At 38.6% G+C, this 25024-nt stretch overlaps 1 protein-coding gene across 1 annotated transcript in view; it reads right to left on the bottom strand.

The window, feature by feature from the left end:
• Positions 1-25024, bottom strand: part of LOC131080020 (peptidyl-prolyl cis-trans isomerase FKBP19, chloroplastic) — a 198098-nt gene that overhangs the window by 14978 nt on the left and 158096 nt on the right. The window contains exon 8 of the mRNA XM_058018099.2: positions 1995-2050. Within this exon, the coding sequence (XP_057874082.1) occupies positions 1995-2050 (56 nt within the window). The remainder of the gene's footprint in view (positions 1-1994; positions 2051-25024) is intronic.

The raw sequence follows: 25024 nt of genomic DNA, 5'->3' as shown, positions 1-25024 counted from the left end.
AAACAAATATCATGGACTGCTGCATCTCTAATTATCTATGGTATGTGAGATGTGAGCTTTCAAATTAAATGGACTTAAGGAGGTTGGAGACTTTCCTTGATCAATAGGAAGAGTAGTTTGTATGTGCCCCTTTAACTTCTTGACCCAAAGTTCTGGAGCATAAACAATCTTACATTAGTTGAGTGCCCAGACCCTTGATCTCCTCTTTCTTTGGTTGAGGTATCTCCTCTCCCACCGATGGGCTTGACAAGTCAAATATCAGTTGTTCAATAGGCTGGTAAGGAACATAAATGTCCTCACATTGATCAAGGCCTCTTGTCCCTAAACCATCAGGGAGAGGAAGTCTATGCTTTCACTCAACTGATAGGGAGAGGAAATTGAGCATTTCACTGGAGTGATAGGAAGAGAACCTTAAGGCATTCCATCAAAGTTAGCCCTAGGAGATTGAGGCGAATGATCTCATTCTAAGTTTTGCATGTTCATATGTAAATTCCCAGGATTTGCTAACACTAGAATTTCTTTAATGTTAAATAGCGTTTTGAAACATTTCATCTTTCTGCATACATCTGGCTAAGAAGACAAAATATTAAGTTGATTTGTGTGTTGACTTTAATGTGAATTCTCAATTCAACTCTAATTTTACGTAATGGTGATATAATGAATATGATGAATGCCTTACAATATGAATAGTTTAAATTTCTTAATTTTCTTTGACTCTTAGGATAAGTTTGATAATGATACAAGAAAGAGGCATCAAATTCAGGGAATGGAACATAAAATGCTCTCAACCAATAAACCATAGACTATTCGTTCCTCAATAACTGGGTTTCAAATAAGACTTTCCTTAAGTGTGTTGAGGCTTTTCTTGACCTTAACAATATTATCTCTTTAAATTTTCTCTTGCAACAAATAAGATCCCTTCCTAAACGTTGTTAGGATAACATCAATCTATCAAACTGGGGCCATAAAAAGCTCTGAACAAAAACATGGGCCATGTATTCCAAAGCAGGATGAAACAAGTTGGTTCAAATTCTCCAGGTATTCATTGTTTAATTGTAGCTAAAAGATTCCCATTCTAGCCTTTCAATATTACTCACTTGTGCTTCAAATTTCTGTCTTATTATATCTCAGAAGCTCTCATACCCAGTGTTGCTTGATTTTGCGATTGAAGATAGTGGCTTTTCAATTGCGAAATGCCAAAAACTAAAACTAATACCCTAGGAGAGAATGGATGCATAAGTTTGGAAGAATCAAGAAAAGGAACTAGACATAAGTACCAGTACTTGCATAAGGAACCAAAGTTGTGTGTGCAAGCTTCCCATGGTGACAGTTCTTATCAAGACCTCTCATACACATTTGTAAATAGACCTAAACGGAAAAGGTGCCAGAACCATTCAATAATACTTCAATAGATGATGAAAAGCTACAGCAATCCAAACAAGCCATATAAACAACAGCATTAAAAGGATAGCGCCAAACAAGAATGCCGGTAAAGTATGGTTATGGGGATTAAATAACATTAATAAACTGGCTTGGCATCTTCGCAAAAGTATTAAGAAATCTAGCAAGAAGAATCATTATGAAGATCAATAGGAACTTTCCTAGAGCACTATTTACTTCAGGATCCAATAGTGTGGGAGGGACTATTTAAGGAATGAAGGAAATAAGGCTTGATAAGAAAGATGAGGGTGTGCATTATCCCAAGGGACAGTCATAGCTGCCACCCACAACACGTATGGGCTGAACATGAGAGAAAGGCACAAACAAACAATGATAATGAAAATTAAAATGAGTAGCACTTAGAAACATTTGGGCAGATTGATTTAGGAAAAGGCTTATGAAATATTCTACTAAATGAGACAACTAGCAAAAAATCAAAATGAAAATTCTCCATAAACATACAAAACATTTCCATGGATGAATATAAATAAGAACATGACAGCGTAAATTATCCAATTCATATCACAATTCTCAAGACAAAGGCTTGTGATAACCTTCTGACACCACCAACACTCATACTTGCTACAGCCTCCTCAAATGCTGGAATGACCTGAAAAAGCAGTACCAATTGCATTCAACATAAAAAATTATCTTGCAGCTTAAAATAGATTGTTAAGGTATAAAAACATTTCTAGTTTCATACAAAATCAAAAGACTCAGAGCGAGTAATTTTACATCATCTATAGCTCTAGAAGTAAATGCGAGTTTGAGCATTAGCCTATCTTCAAGGGAACTTTTTAATAATATGAACTTTGGGAACTTGCCGTCTTCCCATTTTCATTGATGTCAGTTTTGTAACCATCCTTTATTATTAAGTAAAAAAATTTGTAACATGTCAAGCAACATTGAACGGTATATGATCATTTCTTAAAAAATTAGAAGTTTTTGTAACATGAAATTAACATCTGAGAGCATACAAAATCAACTTCTTGAAAAACACATTAAAAGTGTTAGGCATTATTGAAATGGCACAGTACATTCAAATCATCTTCATACACAATTCTCTCATGTATGCTAGGATACAAAGAGAAGATAACAATAAGAACCTTAAAGCTATAGAGCTAGTGTTACAAAACGTCAGTTACCTAGCAGACTCACCAGCAAGTTTCTATTAGAGTTGCTGAATTTGGTAGACTTGCTAGGACTCTTGAATCCCATGGGTTAAATTTTGCCAGCTAATACCTCATAAAATTTGAAAATAAAATCTGACTAATAAATCCTAAAAAGCTAAAAGAACACAATTTAAACTCATAATAGTTGTGTCTTGCAAATGTGTTTAAATTACAAGTTTCATGAGTTAAATCTACAAAATCTCATTTGCAAGATACAACTATTATGAGTTTGATGCTTGTATCTAAAGCATATTATCATTTCATTAATATAAAATTCCTAAGAGAATATTTTAAAGTGTTACTGTTGGTATCTGTAAATTTTGTTTATAATATGATGTTTAGGGTTAGTTTTAGTTTATTGTTTAGGTTTACATAATATTTCAAGGAGTTGTCTCTCCTAATTTGAAGAGAGGTTTATTTTCACATTCTATCCCTTTTGATTTCTCTCTTTTGGTTTTGTGTTGAAGAGACAATTAAAGGCTAACAATTTGCCAAAAACAAATTAAAAATTCTCCCTTTATTTTCTTTTTGAGTCTAAAAACAATTTATAATATTGTCATTATGTTCATGTAATTTGAAAGGACCCATTATATATAAATTTGAAGAAATATGCAGAATTGTAAAACTAAATACATTTGATAGTATGATACTTCATCATTGATTAATGCCAAATGCAAAGATAGTAATGATAAAGATAAATATTAAATGCCAATTGATAGTTAAATATTTAATACTTATCTTTATAAATTGGCATTAATAGTGATGATTTTAGTTGTCTAAGTTCTTGATTCTGGTCTCCACTCCCAAACCCCCTCATTGTAATCAGATTTCTTATATTACAAGAGAACCCAATAACAAGTGTGTGTTTGGGAGTGGAGACCCTAATGGGTTTGAAGGGCAGCAATGATAGTTGCACAAGGTGTTAGATGTGAGAAAATGATAAAAGAGAGAATGAAGAGAGCAAAATGATCTTTGTATTGGGCAAAATGATGCTTTTAGGGGCATTTTAGGGTTTTTGGATGTAGAAAAAAAGTCCAAAATGTCGTTTATTGTTATTTTTTGGCGCTCAATACCTTTGGGTACCCTAGGTATGCCTGGGTACGCCCAAGTACGTACCCTGGGCATACCACGATGTACTGCTAGGTGAACCCATACCCAAATGTACTTGGTACAAGTGCAAGAGGCCTTAAGGGCACACTTGGTAACTTAGAAAAAAGTTGTTGACTTTCTATTTGGGGTAACTTTCTTTTCTTCATTTTATAGAGACCACATGGCCCTCCATGGTAAACGACACTTTTTTAATTCACTTTCAACATAGCTCCAAACCCTATAGAAAACATGAATTTTGAGGTCATAAAGCAATAATTAGGTCTTAGCTGAATAAGAATGAAATGAGTTCTCATTAAAGAATGATTTCCTTTTAGTGTGCTCTAATTGTCCAATGTTTGATTGCTTTGGAAAAAGCCAAATTTGCATGTAAAATAAGGTTTTGATGAAAAAATAAAAACAAGTACTTTATCAGCAAATTGAAAACTAGATACAAAATTACAATGTTTGCAATTAAATTGTAATGTCCCCTAGTTGGATCACTCTTTATTTTGCCCTATATTGACAAAAACAATTAGAACAAAGCATATAATATAGTAAGGGGTACATTTGTTTTCTTAGGAATAACATAAACTAATTCTATCCTGGAAACCTGCAATCAATTAGGTAACATTGCAGACACATCTCATGAAATAAATCTATTATTATTGCAAGGAAATCATATACTCATCATTATACAGCAAATTCGGTTTGTATGCAAATCTTCAGTCATAGATGATATGGAATAAGGAAGCATGGTAGGATGCCTTAAGGCAGCTATTCTCCCTCCATGCAATCCCCCTCCATTCTTCTATGGCTGGAGATCTTTGAGTTTAACAACTGACTCTCAAAGTAGGGGTTGGAAAGGAAATCCGCAATAGGGTGCCCTTAGCCATTCTCTCCCTTTGACAGTGCAATAGGGTGTGCCCTAATAGCTGTTCTCCCTACTTGCCATTGTAGCAGGGTGCCCTATAGCTGTTCTCCCTTAATTTCCGATTTCCCTCCTTCCCTTTGACAGACTGTTGCAGTGTTAAATGCATATTTTAATGCTTATAAATATATAACATATATGTGCAATAAATTCACATATAAAACTAAACAACAATTTCTATATTACCACAGTGGATTAAAATATTCACAAATTATATTCTGATCTGATTATTACAGCCTTCAGTATTCTGTAATCTTCCTTCCCGTTCAATGCCTTTCTTGAATGGATGGTGGGCTATATATATCTCCTTAATGGGATGAAGAGTTGGGTCCTTTCCAATGAACATCCTTCTCCCAAGGGTGGCGACCTTTGCCTGAGAATAAACCGTTGGAAACGTAATGAAGTTTGTTAATAAAAAGCACTGCATTAATTAATAAAATCACTGCCTTGCAATAATTATCATTGCTGTTTTTAATGAATGATTTGATGGCTTTTCATAATATCATTGCTGCACATAATTAATTGCACCGCCTTTCAATACTTTATCTTTCTTCTAAATATCATGTGCTACTCCATGGCAAATGAATCGCTGCTAATTTTATATTAATTGCTATTCCTAAACTCTTCAACATTAATCTATTTCTCGAGATGTATTCATCACTGCTTATCCACCATATATTATATGTGTCTTCATAGATACTGCTCTTTATTTAATCACTCTGCATTATTGTAGGGTCAGGTTACGAGAAGAAATTGTGAAGTCTTACTATTTTAAGGCAATTTCTTATTTAGTGTCATGTCCCCTCCTTGATTGTTATATCCTAAATGAAGCAATTATTATTAATTAATATATTAATTACCAACGAATAATTATTTGAAATTTATTTATTTATTAAATATTATTATTTTATTAATATTTATTACTAATAATATTCTTCAAATATTGAAATAAAAATAGATTAGTATTATATTATAAACATAAATAATAAACATAATTTACATATTCTTAATTATAAACACACATATATATATGAAGCCTAAAAGGATACAATTTGTTAACGAAGGAATGCAATGTTTTTGGTGTGATTCATGTTTGGAGGGACACGAACCACTCCATGGAAGGACGTGGAATATATTAAGGCCAGATCAGTGTTGGGAAAGGAAGAGAAGATAGAAGGGAATCGGGTCTAAATCAGCAGGCAGTTCATTCTTGTACGCACTTTCAAATATCTGCCTAACCATCAATAGGTTATGAATGGCATAATTTAACATAGGAAAACATGATAATCGTATCAAGATTTAAAAGGTATAACTGCTATCAGAATTATAAGATATAGATACAGTCAAATTGTTATCAGATTTAATAGGTATAAATGCCGAGGATCGAAGACTAATGAACCACAATGTTAAGTACAACAAATTGGTAATTAGAGTAGCATCGATTAGGAATTTCTATGAAGTGATTCGATTGTATTTAGTTAACACTAACGGATTGGTTAAATTGGGAAAGGCACGATTTGGAGAAGGCAATGATAAACGATTGCCAAGAGACAAGGGACATGTCTTTTCGAGCATCCATTCTCATCGTATATGAGGACTGTCCAAATCACTTGGAAAAAAGGAGGATGGAATTGGAAACTTATTAACTCTTATCCATATATTTGGATCTGCTCTTGGAGAACCTGCCTATTTGGCTCTTATTGGTTGCAAGCACATCAACCACAGATCAGATCAGATCAGAACAGTTATTAAGTTACAGGTAGTAACATCCTTGTTCTTGGTGGTATGCGTAAGAATGTGCTTAGTATGAATGCTTATATATATATATATATATATATATATATATAGAACTAGTCATTTGAATAAATGAGTAAATCTGAGATTATAAATCAGGTTGAATTATCAATTCAATATCAGGAAGAAGATTATGTTATCACTGATTGGATTTATGTTAAGAGGGTTTTGTCTCCTAATCAATGAAGTTTAAGTCATAAGTATCTTGAGATGGATTAATTAGGGTTAAAATGATGAATACTAAGAGGGGGGGGGGGTGAATTAGTATGCCAAAAATCTCTGCTCTTAAACACTTAAACAGTCTGAAGATAAACCGGTAAAACAGTTTAACAAACAGACCAGTTATCACACATGCAAACCAAAATGCAAATAAAGCATTCACCCACAAAAGCAATACAACCATAACACAAGATATTTGACGTGGAAACCCAAATGGGAAAACCACGGTGAGATGGAGCTCACAAGTCACTATCTGTAGAATAGAAACCAGACCAGTTAAGGTCAGACCGGTTAAGGTCTTACAATGTTCTTCACCAGAAGAGATCCTGTTAGGAATCTCAATCTCTGTTAGGAGATAAGTCCGATTAAAGACTACCTTGCTAGAGGATTTTAGATTCACAGAAGTGAACCACCTTGTTAGAGGATTTTACAAAAGGCTTTTGGACCTACCCGGTTAAGGGCTATAGACTTGTCAAAGATGTGAGTAATCAACAAGTGTTTGATCTATCTAATAGCACAAACTGCTTGGTTAGATCCAGTATAGCTCACTGCTAATGCGTTCCAGCATTATTCAGTCTTCTCTATCTCTCTCTCAGTTACAACTTGATCTTCTCAGATAAGATTGCTCTTACAACAACTCAACAACCACCTTAAACCCTAGTCACAACATAAACCCTTTCAGCAACAACCTAAAACCCTAGACATGATGTCCTTTTAAAGGAATCTGATTTCATGTCAATCCAATAGGATTACATTACAATTTCCTAGGTTCAATGAATCTAGACATACTTAGTAACACGACACAAAAAGCACCGTTAGTGTGTCGGCACCATCAAACAATCGGTGGATTTGTAACTCATCACAAAATACCGGTTGGTAACTCATCACAGAGTATTACCGGTTCATACAAAATACCAATTGCCGGTTTGACAAAAATGAAGACTGGTAAGAATGTGTTATGCCGCTTTGCTCCCTCGTACCACTTGAGATCTACGAACCGCTTGGGGTCGACATGCTGCTTCAGACCGGGAAACACATTCTGCAAAATCACCAATAGTCTAAAGACTAGAATACAACATACCGGTTGGAACAATTACCGGTTGAGCTCTAGCTCATACATATAAAGGGGATCTCAATACAAGTGTGTCCATCAATGACAATCACAACATAAACATCAAAAATGCCAACAATCTCCCCCTTTGGCATTGATGGCAACACTTAGGAAAATAAAATTTTGACATCTAAGTGTTTTACAATCAAAAACATGCCTTTAACAAAATTGCTCCCCCTAAGCATATACACTATCCCCTAATCAATACAATGTATAGCAATTTTGCATACAGAGCATAAACATTGAGATATCAGAGCATATAGCATATATCAAAACATATATCAAAATTTTAAAACCAAATACTTCTCCCTATTTGTATCCAAAAATAGATAGAGTACTTCTCCCCCTTTGCCAACAATGACAAAGTACCGCTGAACAACCCTGTTTCCATTTGATATTTAAAATAATAAAAGTTTATGACAACAATGAATAATACTTGTCAAAAACCGATTTATAGTCCTGCAAAAATTGCTTCATGGATAGAGACCAGAACTCAAGTAGGGAGGTGGCCACTTCTTTCTCTGTTTGCATCTGGGATACCTGTTTCTCCATTGCATCAACTGTGCTCATCTCCTGCGTAACTGTCAAGGCATCCAGGTTCAGATAACACTTCTAAAGAATTTGCAGACGTGGAAGTAAAACCAGTTGTAGCTCCCGCAAATCTCTAGACCGTGTACTGATCTCTTGCTCCATTTTGGCTGACTGGATCTGGAATCGGTGAACGGTTTGCCCATAAGTTGCAAAGGAATCATAAGGTGGCTTAAATGTGCTTAAGTAGGACTGTAAGTCCGTTTGAAGCTTTTCTTTTGTGCTAGCACATCATCGTAGAATAGATGGGGTTGACAGATTTTGCTTAGCAGCAGATTTCCCTCATCCAAAGCGTCCCTTATATCCTTTCGGTCTTTCAAAAGTTCAGACCGGAGTTCATTCAACTTTTTCACCAGAGCAATGTTAAGAGCCTTTTGATGCTCTTTCTTGACATTTGCCTCAGCTGCTTCTTCCAGGCTCTGCACCTGATCATCCACTACAGTACATAGTAGTTTAAGCTGTGCTATTGATGATTTAGTGTTAGGAAGATTGGTATCGGGGATCAAGCTGGTAAGGGTGTCTACAACCACTTGAATTATGTCTTGCTCCTTTTTCCTTCGAATGATTTCAAGGCGCTCTTGAGCAACCTCGATGCTCTACATTAGCTCCGACTCACTTGCAGACTGGAGATCGATAGGACTAGCGATATCAGCCGGTTTGGCTTGACTCTCGGTTGCCTTCGGAGTCTCCATCTATGTGCTCTTCATCGCTTCCGCTGCCTTGTCTGCTTCTTCCTTCTTCTTTTTCTTTGCTTCCTTCCTCTTCTCCTCTTCTTTCTCTTCCTCTTCCTTCTTCTTCTTTTCTTCTTCCTTCTGCTTTTCCTTTTCTTTATCCTCTTCTTCCTTCTTCTTCTTTTCCTCTTCCTTCTTCTTTTCTTCCTCTTCCTTCTTCTTCTTCTCTTCTTCCTTCTTCTTCATTTCTTCCTTATCCTTTTCTTCTTTCTTTTTCCTCTCATCTTCTTGCTTCTTTTTCTCTTCATCTTTTCTTTTCTTCTCTTCCTCTTTTCTCTTCTCTTCCTCTTTTTGCTTTTTCTCATCTTCATCCCTCTTCTTCTTCTCTTCCTATTCTTTAGCCGCTTCCTGTCTGTCCCCGGCTTGCTGACTGCCCTATTCGGCCTATTGCCCCTATTCAGTTCCCTCAGAAGGTATGTCCTGAGTGACATCTTCTATGTCTAGTGCATCAATAGTGTCGATTGGTTCTTCAACCGGGTTTCCTTCTTCATCAAAAACTTCATCTGGTTTGGAAATAACCGGTTCTTTCTCCGCTTGCAGGTTGGCCATACGTGCTTTGTGAGAATTGATAGCATAATCCATATGCTGATGAGTGTCTTTTTTCAACATCATCAATTCTTCCCTCTAACAGCTAGAGTCTTATTTTCCTTGTGAAGAAGAGTCCTTTATTTTGATCCAAAACATCAAATAACTTTGAGTTTGAGAGGTCGGGAAAGTATTGTGCAAAGACTTTCTCCCTAATCTCGTTCTTTTTCAATGGCAATGCGCCATTTGTTATCTAATGCTTTATATAAAGAATCTGGTGTTTGAGATTTAATCTCTGATGGCAACCGGTCATTTTTACACAAATAAATAATAATCTCCTGTAATACTTCTTCTTTCTCCTCATCACTAAAATCATCATAATAATCTACTAAATCATGAAGTAATTTTCTCCTAATATTCTTTATTGTCTTTTGATAATGTGTCAAAGGTTTGTATGAGGAGATATCAATATTTACCGGTGCGGATGCTGTCGGTTCATTCTTCTTCATCTTCTTTGTCTGTCTGGCCTTCTTTGGCATTTCATCAGACTCAGACTCAGTCTCTTTAGAGTCCGGTTTATTTGACTTAGTCTTTCTTTTTCTTTCAAAGACTTTTGCCGGTGCCACTTCCGGTTTCTTCTTTGCAGGTGACCGCTTGGTCACTCTTGGAGTTGCAGTAGTAGCTGGTGCCGATGCTGCAGGCATTGCCTTGGCTTTCTTTGCTGCCGGTTCTTTTCCTTTCTTAACAGAGGGTTCCTCGGCCGGTGCAATCCTCTCCAAATAGGTTCCGGTCCTCTTAGCCTTAGGATCAAGAGGCGAGGCAATAAGGGTTGAGGCATACCCTTCCAGCATATCATACATCACCTCATAGCCCATTGGCTCCACTTCTTCCATTCTAGGCTCAACAACCTCCATTAGGCATTTGTCCACCTGGATAGTGAAACAGATGTCATCTTCATATTTCTTAACGATGTCTCCTGAGATCCTCACCCTTTGACTCATCTTCCTTTTGAACTCATCAAAATACTTGTTCAGCACATCAGGGTAACCAGTTCCGATGGCTTGAATGCTTTCCTTGATCTGCTTGGTTACTGGTTGGTCAGGAGACCACTGGACATCTCCTACTCCAGGAAAGTAGCCTTGGAAATAGAAAAACAACCCAACCAATAGTTGTCCGAACTTGAATCTCAATGCATTATCCTATTTAATCGACTTCAGATTAGACAGGAGTTGCCTCTGCATACCGGTGCATAGGTCAAATGATGCATCCTCTTTAATCATCCGGTAGGCGGCATTTACCGCTGCAGCAGATACAGAATTAATCCTGCTGGCTGAGAATGTTCTGTAGCCTATCACCATGCAGGCGTACTTCACCAGATCATCTTTGATAGGATTAACTGTCATACCTTGTGAGTCACTTGTTGAACCGGTGAGCTTGGCCATTTCCGTTTTGCTTACTGTTCTTAGGGCTGGCACTTCCCCTGTGTTGCAAAAACCTGTGACTGCATGAATTGCCTGTGGTGTGATATCATGCGCCCTCTCCAGGTACATCTTGTCACCATGGACTCTGCTCAAAATGATCCTCCGTAAAGTCTTCCAGAAAGTATACAACATTGTGGAGTTTCTTCTTTTCTAAGATACTGTACTCCGGTTTGATTTTCTTGTCCTTGCCGCAAAATAAACCTAACTGGGTGTGAATAACTAAAGACCCTAGGTCTTCTATTTTGCAATCAATATAATAAAAAATTCCCTCTTCTACTATTACTCCAGCCGGAACTTGTGATAAGGCATTATACTTTGACTTCCTTTGAATGAAACTTTCCGACTCAATGGATGTACTAGAACTGGTATGAGATGCGGAAGCCATTGTAAAGTATTTCAAAAACACGAAAAATACCTTTAAAACACGAATTTAGGGCTTCCTGATTCTGCTTCACTCCACTCTCCGTCGGTTGCCAAATCACCGCTTTGTGTTCTCCACGACCGTTTGCAAACTGAATTTGAATCTCCCTCAAGACTTCTCAATTTCTTGAAATCTTAGCTCAAATCGCCTTTTTCTTCGCTCTGCACTTTGAAAAACTTTTCTTCACTCAAAAACAGATAGTGAGAAATGATTTGAAATATGCTTTTATACATGTCCCTCACCTACCGCCATTAATGCTCCTCTATTAGGGCGTAAACCCTAATTTGCCTCTTTTACCATTTCCAGTCTTCTGCCAAGCGACAGGTATCACATACCGGTTAAGGTCTTTTACTGGTGTAACCGGGGGTTCACAAACATTTCGCCGTTTGCTCCCCCCAAGCCTCTTTGGAGCTTAGTTTGCTGGTTCCGATATTTCCACACTAGGTGCAGAAACCGGTTCCTCTTCCAACATTGTTGGTTTCTTCCTCCAGGTTTTGTTCATGTCCGCTTGAACTGTTTCAACATCAATTTCTCCTTCCTAAGTGACCGGTATATCATCAGATATACACTTTCTGCTTCTGCAGAATCTTGCAATGTGACCCGGTTTGTTGCAGTGATAGCAAACCAATCCAGGTGCTCTCCAAGGTCCATTGTTCATGTTTCCATTCTTCCTTCTGCATGTAGCAGCAGTGTGACCATGTCCATGACAAATCCAACAGTTTTCTCTCCATCCGGTTGCCGGTTGATAACCATTGTTGCCTGACTGATAATTGTAAGCATTAAACCGGTTAGGGTTCCGGTTCACAAAAGATTCCGGACCAACTCCTTGGGTCCTCTGAGGATATCTTCCGGTATTGTTCATGACAGACCTGCATTCAGATGCTCTATGCCCAAACTTGTTGCATGCATAACAATGACCACTGAACTTATTGGATCTAGGTACATTGTTGATAAAGTAAGGATAATTATTGTAGGCTTTGCTCCTACATACATTGGCAGTGTGTCCTTCTTTAAGACAGTTAAAGCAAACAGGTTTGAATTTTTGCTTACCTTTTCCTTTGAGTGTCGGTTGCTTCTTTTATGCTTCAGCATTTGTTCCTGAGGATTCTCCTTCCTCATGTCCAGAGAAACCAAGTCCATTGGTATTCTTTACTGGTCTAGATGACTCAAGCTTTTGCTCTAGCTTGACAGTACTTTTGCTGAATTTAGCAAGTATTTCCTTTGACTCAGAGAGTTCTTTGGAAATAGCAGTATTTGTCTCCATTAGGCTTGCATTTTCAGAGATGGCTATGTTCAGTTCATCTTGTACTCCTTCTTTCTCCATTCTGCTCTCATGAAGGCGAGCAGTCAGTGCACTAATCTCTTGTTTCAACTTGGAGATCTCATGATCTCTGTCCTTTAACAGATCTTCAGCTTTCCTCCGGTTCTCAAACTCTTGACTAAACCGGATAGTCAGTCCTTCCAACTCCTTTCTTAGATTGGAGTTTGAATCATTCAGCTTATTTACTTCTACAATCATGGCTTCCATATTTGCTTCATCTTCAAAACTATTTTCAGATAGCTCCATCAGCTTCTCTGCATGTTCTCTCCTTTTAGCTTGAGATGCCTTGTATTTGACCATAAGATCATCATAGGCTTCCTCAGACTGAGTGAGCCGTTGAGTAAGTTCCTTCAAGGTGTATTCCCCCATATCTCTTTCCAAGTGGTTAAACTTATAGAAAGGTAGGCTCTGATACCAATTGATGAATACTAAGAGGGGGGGGTGAATTAGTATGCCAAAAATCTCTGCTCTTAAACACTTAAACAGTCTGAAGATAAACCGGTAAAACAGTTTAACAGACAGACCGGTTATCACACATACAAACCAAAATGCAAATAAAGCATTCACCCACAAAAGCAATACAACCATAACACAAGATATTTGACGTGGAAACCCAAATGGGAAAAACCACGGTGAGATGGAACTCACAAGTCACTATCTGCAGAATAGAAACCAGACCAGTTAAGGTCAGACTGGTTAAGGTCTTACAATGTTCTTCACCAGAAGAGATCCTGTTAGGAATCTCAATCTCTGTTAGGAGATAAGTCCGATTAAAGACTACCTTGCTAGAGGATTTTAGATTCACAGAAGTGAACCACCTTGTTAGAGGATTTTACAAAAGGCTTTTGGGCCTACCCGGTTAAGGGCTACAGACTTGTCAAAGATGTGAGTAATCAACAAGTGTTTGATCTATCTAATAGCACAAACTGCTTGGTTAGATCCAGTATAGCTCACTACTAATGCGTTCCAGCATTACTTCAGTCTTCTTTATCTCTCTCTCAGTTACAACTTGATCTTCTCATATAAGATCGCTCTTACAACAACTCAACAACCACCTTAAACCCTAGTCACAACATAAACCCTTTCAGCAACAACCTAAAACCCTAGACATGATGTCCTTTTAGAGGAATCTGATTTCATGTCGGTCCAATAGGATTACTTTACAATTTCCTAGGTTCAATGAATCTAGACATACTCAGTAACACGACACAAAAAGCACCATCAATGTGTCGGCACCATCAAACAATCCGTGGATTGGTAACTCATCACAAAATGCCGGTTGGTAACTCATCACAGAGTATTACCGGTTCATACAAAATACCAGTTGCCGGTTTGAGAAAAATGAAGACTGGTAAGAATGTGTTATGCCGCTTTGCTCCCTCGTACCGCTTGAGATCTACGAACCGCTTGGGGTCGACATGCCGCTTCAGACCGGGAAACACATTCTGCAAAATCACCAATAGTCTAAAGACTAGAATACAACATACCGGTTGGAACAAATACCGGTTGAGCTCTAGCTCATACATATAAAGGGGATCTCAATACAAGTGTGTGTCCATCAATGACAATCACAACATAAACATCAAAAATGCCAACATAAAACAGTCCTAAACCTAGTAGGGGCCATTACATTTAGGTTCTTTGTCAGATCCGCAGCATGACTTGGTCTCAAGAACTATGCCAACAATTAGAGGAAATCAACAACTTCAATAATCATGCTAGTGATTAGAGCAAAAAAGTAATAGTCTCGTGAATCTTGCAAATGTTTAAAAGGAAAACTCAATAGCCTCAAGAATTGTGCAAGTGATCAAAGGAAAAAGTCACTGTATTGTTAATTGGGCTGAGCAAAGATATGTTGAAATAAATATTAAGTTATTAAAGATTTTTTTTCTATGAAAGGACACATGTTGCAAGCATGCCACCCCAAGGGCTAAGAAGATAAAAAGATTTGCAACTATTGCAATATGAAGATTATTTAGGGATTAAATTATTAATCACCTAAGACTTCACCTTGCTTGCATCCTTGGTTAAGATGCTTCCTTGTGAACACAAGTGTCTCCTGAAGTTATACAAAAAGTCCAAAATTAGTTAGATTCTTTTGAAGGAAAAGGAGGAGCTTTGAAAGAAGCCAAGAGAAAAAATGGCAGTCGTGGGCCAAGGATACTCTTTCTACCTCATCAATTTTTCCATTCCCTTTGAGTCCAAGCATCATTGTTTCTAGAGTTTGTGGATCAAGATTAGACTTGTATGTTTTACCACACTTGTCAAGGTTTTCAAGAATTGCTTGAAGTACATGTTGGAATACAAATAAATATCACTAGACATAGAGTAGTTGTATATTTTTAGTTATATTACTCATTTATGTTTCATATGGCTAAGTAATTAGTTCTTATTTTTGTTCTAAATTATTATTTTTGATTTATTTTTAACTTGAAATCTAGAAGTTAAGTGGTTTTTTCCAAATATAGAATAACTTCCTTTAGATCTTCTTATTGGCGATATCTAGTGGATGTTATTACTACTGTTGGTTTGGGTTTCGAAGCCCCTAATGATGAAAATATTATGCTTCCAATTTTGAATATGTGAAGTTTGTTACTGATCAGCAGCATGGAGCATGGTGAAAAAGGGTTGCACCATGAACAAGCCCCTAATAATGAAGAGACTATGTATCCAATTTTGAATGAAATGATTGAATATCTGAAGTCCATTATTGATGAGCACTGTGAGACATTGTGGGAGAAGGATCCCACCATCATGTCTAATGCATTGTCACTTGGTTTGGTTGGCAAGTACAACAAATGGATGTCAAGAGAACCTAAATGGATAACACGAGGAGGAAAACTATAGGACTCAACAAGAGGGATACAGCACACACAAGGTAAAGAGCACAAGGTGTTTATACTTGTTAAATCTCTCTATAGTCTGAAATAGCCTCTCAAAGCTTGATATATCAAGATTGACGAGCATCTCAAGTGTAATATCGATTGTCTAAGAATCTCTATGATTTTAATCTCTACCTCAAAGAGTAAGGGATAGATTGTACTATTAATTGTTTATGTCAACAATCTAATCATCACCAGAAGTTCTCAATTGAAGTGACAAAAACTGATCTCAATTAAATGTTCGACACGATACATCTCAGAATTTTGCATTATTATCTTGAATTAAAAGTGTGGCAATAAAAAAAATCATATCATTTTAACCTAGACAAAGTATGTCAAGACATTGCTAGAAAAGTTTAGAATGATCAACTACAAACCCATCTCAACACCAAATAAATACATGTTTGTGACTATCACCCACAAAATCATCACCTTAAGTGAATGTAGTTCTTTATCATTAACTAATTGGGAATCTCATTTACTTACATACACTCAGCCAAATGACAACTATGTTATGAGTTATCTTTCATGATTCATGCATGAACCAAATGTGCATCACTAGAAAGTAGTAAAACATGTGCTGAGGTAAATTCATGGTAACTGAAGCATGGCCTAGAATATAAGTAGAAAAATCAACTTTTGATAGGATATGTAGACATGGACTATGCAATATTTCTATATGATAGGAAATCCAACTCATAATTTATGTGTTTTTGGATTTGTTCAATATCATGGTGAAGTAAGATACAAATCATTGTTGCTTGATCTTCCATTAAAATAGAATATTGCAACATAGGTGGAACTATTTGTATGGTGATATGAATATATAACACATTGAATTTAAGTCACTTCATTTACAAACATGTACAATAACAAAATATTCAGCTCCAATTTTGTTATGCTTGAGACTATCATGCTAACATTTTTACAAAATCCCTTAGAGCTATTAAGCTCAAATCTTTTTGAGAATTCCTGACTTTTTCTCATAAGAAAATAGTGTAATAAGGGGGAATTTGTTAGAATAAGAATATTACATCATAAGCAATCATAAGAAATACTAATATTAGAAACTATTATTATTGTTGTTTAATAATAAATTTTAGTTATTTGGCAGTTGCATGTTGATTGATAAATAACTAGCATCCTTAAATATAATTAAAACTCCTTAACATTAATACAATTATTACTTGTCGGGCTCCAAAAAATTGGCGTTGCAAACAAGAATCAGCATCTATGACATCAATCAAATGTTCATAAAACCATGATTGCAAGGATTAGAATTTTAGAAGCTTGCTCAAGAACCAATGACTGACTTACCCAAAAATTCTTAGTTGATGGGATCCACATGAGAGATCAATGCCTTACACCATGTGAAAAGAATCATTGTGCTATCTAAACTCAATGGACAACCTCTTGTCCAAATAAAGCAATTGTTCAAATTTTTCATCATGATTAATTTAACCCCTCAATCATCTCAACCAAAACATAAATGCACTACACTATCAATCAGCTAACTAAAAATCTTGGTCAACTTAATTCTCATTGATAAGATTCTAAAATCTGTTTCACACACCTAACAAGATGGATCCAACTAGGATCACTAGAACAATTTGTTTGAATTTCCTCAAAGATTCAAACAATTCATTAAAGGTACAACATCCGAAGGATCAAAAGCCTTACATTCCATCAAAGTAGAGAAAATAATGTAACATAACCACATGAGCTTATGTATTTTATTAAATATAGTCACATGGGTTTATTGTATTTTCTCAAGTGTTGTACATATCTCTCTCCTAAAAGCATCCTTGCATATTCTTTGTAATTAATATATATAATATAAGTGAATTCAATCTACACTTGGGCATTTTATTGTTGCTCCAATTGTATTCATATCATTTAGTAAAATGGCTTATCAATTGTGGCCTTTCATTCTAGTTCTCTCAAAGTTTTCCATCTTTTTATTTCACTAGATCTAACATTCCTAGGCTTCCCTAACAAACTTCATTTGCCTCCTTGACAATTTAATCTTCTTATAGCCTTCACTAAATTAATTTCCCTACACTCATAGGTTTATCTCTTGTGACCTTTATCGATTGTCCTCTCAAGGGTTTCCATGATCTGTTGTTAGTGGATCTCTTGGCATATCCTAGACAAATCACTAGATCTAGTCCTCCTTAGAATTTGTAAGAACCCTACTGGTTCTAACTCTCTTGAAATACTATTGCTGTTGTGTTTTTGGACTTTCAAAGTTTTTGAACAATTTTAAAGCAGAAAATAACACGTGCTAGGCAAGAATTGCACATAAAACCAAATAGAAATAAAATTGAGAGCAACTGCAACTATATTATGAATAAGATACCTGCTACAATAAATCCTACTGCTAATTGCATACCCATGGGTCCTTAGCTTATTTAAAATGAACAAATTTGGTGTTTGTTAGCCAAAACTAGGAAACTGACCAAAATGGTCATACAATTCCAAAATGTGATTTCTCTGAGCCAGAAAGTGGATGGAATAGCTTGAAAAGACTAGACGTTGGGAAATGTGCACTCCGAATACACTTTGGGTAGGCGTTTCAGCCTCCCAAGCAAAACACCCTCTCTCTGGAGCCCACATGCCAAAGCTGATTGGTATGGCCGGCAAGGAATCTTGTACGGGTAGTTATTGAACTGGTACAATGTTGCTAATGAGGCGTCTAACCTGTATTGCCTCCTTCCTTATTTAAAATCTGTGAATAACTAGCACAAATAACCTCTAATGAAGCACATGAAGACTTTTGTGTGAAGCCCTCTCTGGTTGCAATAATTCAGCTGATCTTTCACAGCCTCAGAATCATAGATCCATGAAGAATGAACGTTCTTCAATAGAAAACCCTTTGAAACCCTTGCCTCAGACAATGCACAGAGAATATATCAAGCAATGTCAAATAATCAATAATGAGTTTGAATTGCCTTCAAATTCCTTATAACCCCCAAATGGCACGATTTTCCACAAGTACGCCTAAATGCTTTTTAAATACATTTAAAAATGTATTTAATCACTTTTCATAGTTCAATAGTTACTTGGGCACCATATTTCACTTAAGTGATTTAATTAAAATCACTTTATAATATTAAGTGGTTTTTAATATAATAAAGTCACTTTATGACTTTATAATAACCATGTAAGTTAATTAAGTAACTTTAACCACTAGGATATTCATATCTCCTTCATTATTCAGTCATTTGACGAGTTGTCTGAAGCTGGAGTCAATACTGAATAACCCCCATGTGTCCAGGTATCCTGACTAAAAATAGCACAACTGCCAGATTGACTTACTATAAATAGTAAGTCCCTCAACTAAGCCCACACACTAACCGCTAAGGCCCTGGAACGGAACCCAAAACTGAACTGAAGAAGTGAGACTGCCACTGAGATCCTCTATCCAGAATGTTAGCCTACGAGAGTCCAAAATAATAGGCTAACCCATCAGTCACTAAAACTAAATAGAGTGGGGACATCATAGTCCGCCCTCCCTGAATTTGCTTGTCCTCAAACAAACTCAATGTTGGATGCTATAAAATACTCTAACTTTCCCAAGTAGCTTCCTCTATCGGCAAATCTCTTAACCAAAATTTCCCTGATGACCCGCCTCCGAAGGTGATGCTCTCTAGTCTCTATGATGGCCTCAGGTACTAAAATCAACTTCCCCTCATCATCCAAGGGTGGTAAGTCTAAAGAAGGAGCTATATGTTGTCCCAATGCCTTCTTGAGGCACGAAACATGGAACACATTATGGACCTTACTATCTGTCGGTAATCCAACTCATAAGCCACCTCGCCAACTCGCCTGATAATCCTAAATGGCCCATAATAACGTGGCTTAAGTTTCTCAGAGCCCTTGTACCTAAGAGAGGACTATCTATAGGGCTGAAGCATCAGATACACCATATCCCCGATCTCAAAAGATCTCTCAACCCTCCTCTGATCAACATATTGCTTCTGTTGATTTTGAGCCTTCTGAATGTTCTCATGAAGAGCTCTCGTGATATCCTAGTTCTCTTGCAATAGGTCCCCAGCACTCGGTACTCTGCAATCACTTAGCAATAAATCCAAAAAATAGGAGCATCATAACCATACAAAGCTCTAAATGGTGTCATCTAAATAGTCATGTGGTGAGTGGAATTATAACAATACTCACAAAGGTGCAACCACTTCACCCAAGCCTTCTGCTGCCCAAAAATGTAGTTTCGTAGGTATCCCTCCACCCATTTGTTGACAATCTTTGTTTGCCCATCAATCTGGGGGTGGTAGCCAGTACTCGGAGTGAGCTTTGTCCCGTATAGTCTGAATAACTCCTGCCAGAAGTTACCCATGAACCTACTGTCTCTATCACTGACAATACTCTGAGGTAACTGTTGTCATTTTATGACACCCTTGGTCCATCAGTGAGAACCGATCAGAGATATGTCCCATGGACCAGCGCGGCCCCAGTTGATCAAGGAAAGAAGAATCATGAAGTGTGAAGTGTTGCTTTGTCTAGAGGAAGTTCCTCCCTTGGCCTTTTCTTCTTCCTCGAAACTCCGAAACCCCAAGGTTCCAAAGTTCTTTTCACTTTCCCCTCTCTTTTCCCATCTTCGGAACTCTAGAACCCCGAGGTTCCGAGGTTCTTTGCCTTAGCCGCTTTCTTTCCTTCTCTGGAACTCTGGAACCCCAAGGTTCTGAAGTTCTTTCCCTAGCTTAGCCCCTCCTCTCCTTAGCCTTTCTCGGGGGAACCCTGAGGTTCCGAAGTTCCTAGCCTTCCTTTCCTTCGCCCCTTCTCTTAAGCTTCTCCTTTGCCCGGAACTCCGGAACCCCGAGGTTCCGAAGTTCCCCTTCTCTCTTTAGCCCTTTCCCTCTCTATCCCGAAACTTCGAAACCCCGAGGTTCCGAAATTCCTTTGAGCAGTTCCCCGGAACTCCGAAACCCTGAGCTTCCGAAGTTCTGTTCCCTTTTGCCTTCTCTCCCTAAGTTCCTCCAAAACTCCGGAACCCCGAGGTTCTGAAGTTCCTTTCCTTCCTTCCTCTCTCTATCTCGAAACTCTGAAACCCCGAGGTTCCGAAGTTCCTTGCTCCTTCCTCTGTCTTCCTCACTTTGGCAGTCCGAGCTTCCGTAGTCTCCGGGCTTCCTTTCGACTGGCGACAGTTCCGGATGGCGTGATCGACACTCAAGGCTTTAAATGCTCTGAAAGTTTTGGTGACTTGTGCACTTTCTTTTGTGGAGCCACAAGGGTGCATTAAGTGTTTTTGGCAGGATTTCCATCAAGGGAGGTATGTGGCCATGCTTGGTGACTTATGTCATGTTTGACTTTGGAAGGTTAGTCAATCCATCTTCTCAGGATTGCCTTTTGGTGGTATGGCTAGGTTGCTTGCATGTACAAGTCAAGTGCATGCATTTCGCTACACTTCCAGACTAACATGCAGGGGTCATGATCACCCTTGTAACCATTTTTTCTATATAAGGTTGTTAAGTCTCATTGTAAAGGGCTCTCTCCCTGTTGCCTTGAGCTTTCCTATCCTCTTTCTCTTCTCTTGAAAACTTGTAATTATTTTTGCATTTCTACAACTGTAAGATTGGCTTTTGGCCTTATGATTAATTGAAAAGCTCCATTCTTGTCTTCCTTCAACTTATGTATGATGTGTATGTGTACTTACCTCCATTATAAGTGTATGTTTGTGGTTTCCTTTCACATGTATGCTGTGTTAACTTGTTTTTTGAGTGTGATTTTGTGGGAATCCTTCTCCCCTCTTGACACTTAGAAAATTCTAACCTCCACACATGCGTTTGGGTCACTCGTGCAATTGAAGTTTGTGCATCTCTTGGGCTTTTCAGTTGATTCCTTGTGCCATTTCGGGTGGGGAGAGGAACAATCTCTTCTTGGTGCATCACCTCCTTTTATTTCAAGCAATTCTCTCTTCCCTTTACCTCTACAAATTGTTAGGATAGGCTTAGGAGTTAGTTTTGAAGTGTTGAGTTGGTTCAACATGTGCACCTGGCGTGAGAAGGAAGCTGGCCTTCTCCAGAGATTCAACCCCCTCGCGCAAGGTCCCACACTTCGAGGTTGTTTCCATGTTTCACAGGGTTGCTGAGTTGATAGCTTAGCAAGGGTGCAAGCTTTTGTGATAATAGTTTTTGGCAAGCCTGGTGGGACTTCATTCAATTCACATGCTAAGGATTCAGTGTTGTTCTTGGCATCTCGGCCTTTAGAAGCAGTCATCTTCAAGCACTTGGCGACTCACAAGACCGATCTCTTGCATGCGATTTGTTCCTCACTCCGGAACCCCGAGACCCCCAGGTTCCGAAGTCAATGAAGCCACCTTACCTCGGAACCTCCAGGTTCCGAGGTGCTTAGGCCCGGAAACTCGGAATCCCCAAGTTCCGAACTCCTGAACTTCCTCACTCCAGACCTCCGAGCTCCCGAGGTGCTGAAGTGATCATACTCTGCAACTCCGGACCTCCGAACTTCCGAGGTCGGTTGCAGATTTCATGCCCAGAATTCATAAAAGGGCGTCTTCTAGAGGCAGTTTCCAATTCGTAGAACTCCCATCTGCAGGTTCTAGAAGGCGGAGAGGTAGAGCTTCATTGTCACCAATCAAGGGTGTCAAGTTTGTAAACACTCCATCTCCCAGGTCTCGTTCTACCCCTCCATTTGCAAGACCATTATTATCAAGGGCTCCCACCACTCATATCAATAGACCATTGTTCCACATGGAAAGAAATCAGGTTTTTGTTACCTTAAATGGGGGGAGTCCCCTTATTTTGACTCAATGGAGTGACATACCAGTGGCTGCATTGAAGAGTATACCATACTTCAATGGAGAAACAACTACTACCCCCATTGAGCACATTCAAGACATTGCAAACATCTGCTTTGTTCATAACATCACTTAGCATGATGTTGCTGTCAGACTCTTAGCCACATCTTTGAAGGGAAAAGCCTTGCAATGGTATAGAGGGTTGTCGTCTAGCTCCATTCACAATTGGGATGAATTGAGGGAGAAGTTATGCAACCATTTCAAAAACAAAAGTGATCACCTATCACTTGTAGAGCAGTTGACTACAATCAAGAGGGCACCCCATGAGTTCATGGGAGACTTTAATTTCAAATTCCATAAGACATGGAATAGAATTCTTGCTCTAGTGAAGCCATCTCCAAATCATGCCTTCTTGTATTATCTTAGAGCTCTCAACAACGATATAGCTGTTATGATCCAATCAATGGGTGGAGCCTCTCTACTGGGTGCATATGACATAGCCATAAGAACAGAAAATTGTTAGATTCAGGCTGGGAAGATAGCTCCAAGGCCTCCAATGCCTCTCTTCCGAGAAGCTCCTACTCAACAACCCACCTTGGCTCCTACTCCCATGGCTCCTACAGGACAATCACCCACACCCTCTACATCCTCCAATGAGCTCCACGAGGTCAAGGCTCTACTGCAAAACTTTGGCAATGAATTGGTGGCACTAAAAAGACAACAAACTCAGTATAGCAGACCTTACCAAGCGCAAGGTCAGAATTATCAGCAGAATAGGCCACCCTTTCAAGGGCAAAACCAATGGAGCAATACCAGGCCTTTGAATAGTGTGAACCCCACAACCGCAAGCAAATCAAAGGCAATAGTTCCAATGCAAAATAACCTTGCCCAAGAGAAAGATTGGTGTCAACCATGTAATCAGCCACACAACCAAGGTGTATGCCAAAATGGAGGGTTTGTCCAAACTTTAGTAGCGCAAGATGAGCCGACCACTTCTGGCAAAAAATATGACCCAAATCAGCCTAGTGTTGGCACTCAGACTCACTTACAAGGCGACTCTACCTTCGTCAATTGGCAGGAGGTAGAATTTTGTGGTTTGAACTAAACAGGTGGTGAGTCTATGTTGCAGTATATGAGGTCAAAGAAGAGAGCCATGGAGGTTGCCTCACCTTCAACATTAACCCAAACTCCAACACCCAAGGTAGTCGTCCATGATACAAGCCAAAGTACCATGCAAGGGAACAAGAGGCAGGAGGAGGCCCAAGTCGTCCAAGGAGCAAAGGCAGACCTTGTAGCCTCAAAGGGGCCTCTAAAGTCAGCTGGTGTCCCTTTCAACATAGTTGATCAGATGAAGAAGGCCAACCTCAATGTCACTATGTGGGAGGCCCTTTCAATCCCATCTCAAAGGGATTTGCTTAAGGAGGCACTGAAGGATGTCAATCAATCAAGTGATGAAACAGCAGTCAGCAGAAAGGCAGTCTACATCGGTTTGGTGCAACCCAAGGAGGAGGAAGAGTCAAGCAAGATCAGCAAGCCTCCCCCTTTCTATCTCTCCTTGATCATAGGAGACAGCTTGGTTCACAACTGCATGATAGATTCAGGAGCTAGTAGCTCAGTCATGCTTAAGAAGGTAGCTGACCTTCTTGGCATAGAATACGAACCTGTGACCAAAGGGGTGGTCCAGTTAGATGGCACTTCTATTAAGACAGTAGGGGTGGTAAAAAAATTGAAGTTAACCTTGCATGCATGCCTTGGTTGCATTGTCTTGCAAGACATATCAATTATCGACCTCCCTGCCTTCTTTGCCATCTGCCTGTTTAGAGACTTCACAGCCAAGATAGGTGGGTACCTGTCTTCTAACTGGTCCCTTATGCTATTTCGAACAAGGTATGGTACCAAGGTCACCATAAGGGCAGAACCCATTGCCCAAAACCACATTGAGCCCTACACCCCCACCTCTATAAACATGAATTGCACTTTGCATGAAGAGGGGGAGGAGTGTGTTGTGCGTGAGGCTGCTACTCTTTTGCAAGAGGTCCCTAATTGCTTGTTGGATGAATGGGCCAATGCTTTTCAGTTTGATCCATTAGGTGAGACTGAAGAGACTAGGCTTGGCACCTATTGTATCCATGAAGAGGATACTCCTATCCCTAACCTCATCAAGACACAAGGAGATTCAGAGGGGTTATGGAACATGTTTTTTGATGGTTCAAGAAACAAGAATGGTGCAGGTGTCGGGGTAAAGCTTGTTTCTCCTGAGCAGGAGAAATATTTCTTCTCCTTTAGACTTCAATTCGGTTGCACCAACAATGTCGCTGAGTATGAAGCCTTGATCCAAGGTCTCCAACTTGCACAAAGCAGAAAGATCAGATCTCTACAAGTATTTGGAGATAGTGAGTTGGTTGTTAAACACATCCGAGCCCAAAGTGTAGCAAAGAACAACTTACTCAAATAATACAAACATACGGTTTGGGATTTGATTGAAGGATTTGAGGCCTTCAATATTCAGAGCATTCCTAGGGGTCAGAACAAGCATGTTGATAGGCTTGC

This window comes from Cryptomeria japonica, chromosome 9 (assembly GCF_030272615.1).
Source record: "Cryptomeria japonica chromosome 9, Sugi_1.0, whole genome shotgun sequence".
In the NCBI taxonomy this organism is placed as follows: Eukaryota; Viridiplantae; Streptophyta; class Pinopsida; order Cupressales; family Cupressaceae; genus Cryptomeria; species Cryptomeria japonica.
This window is presented reverse-complemented; position numbering and strand designations above follow the sequence as displayed.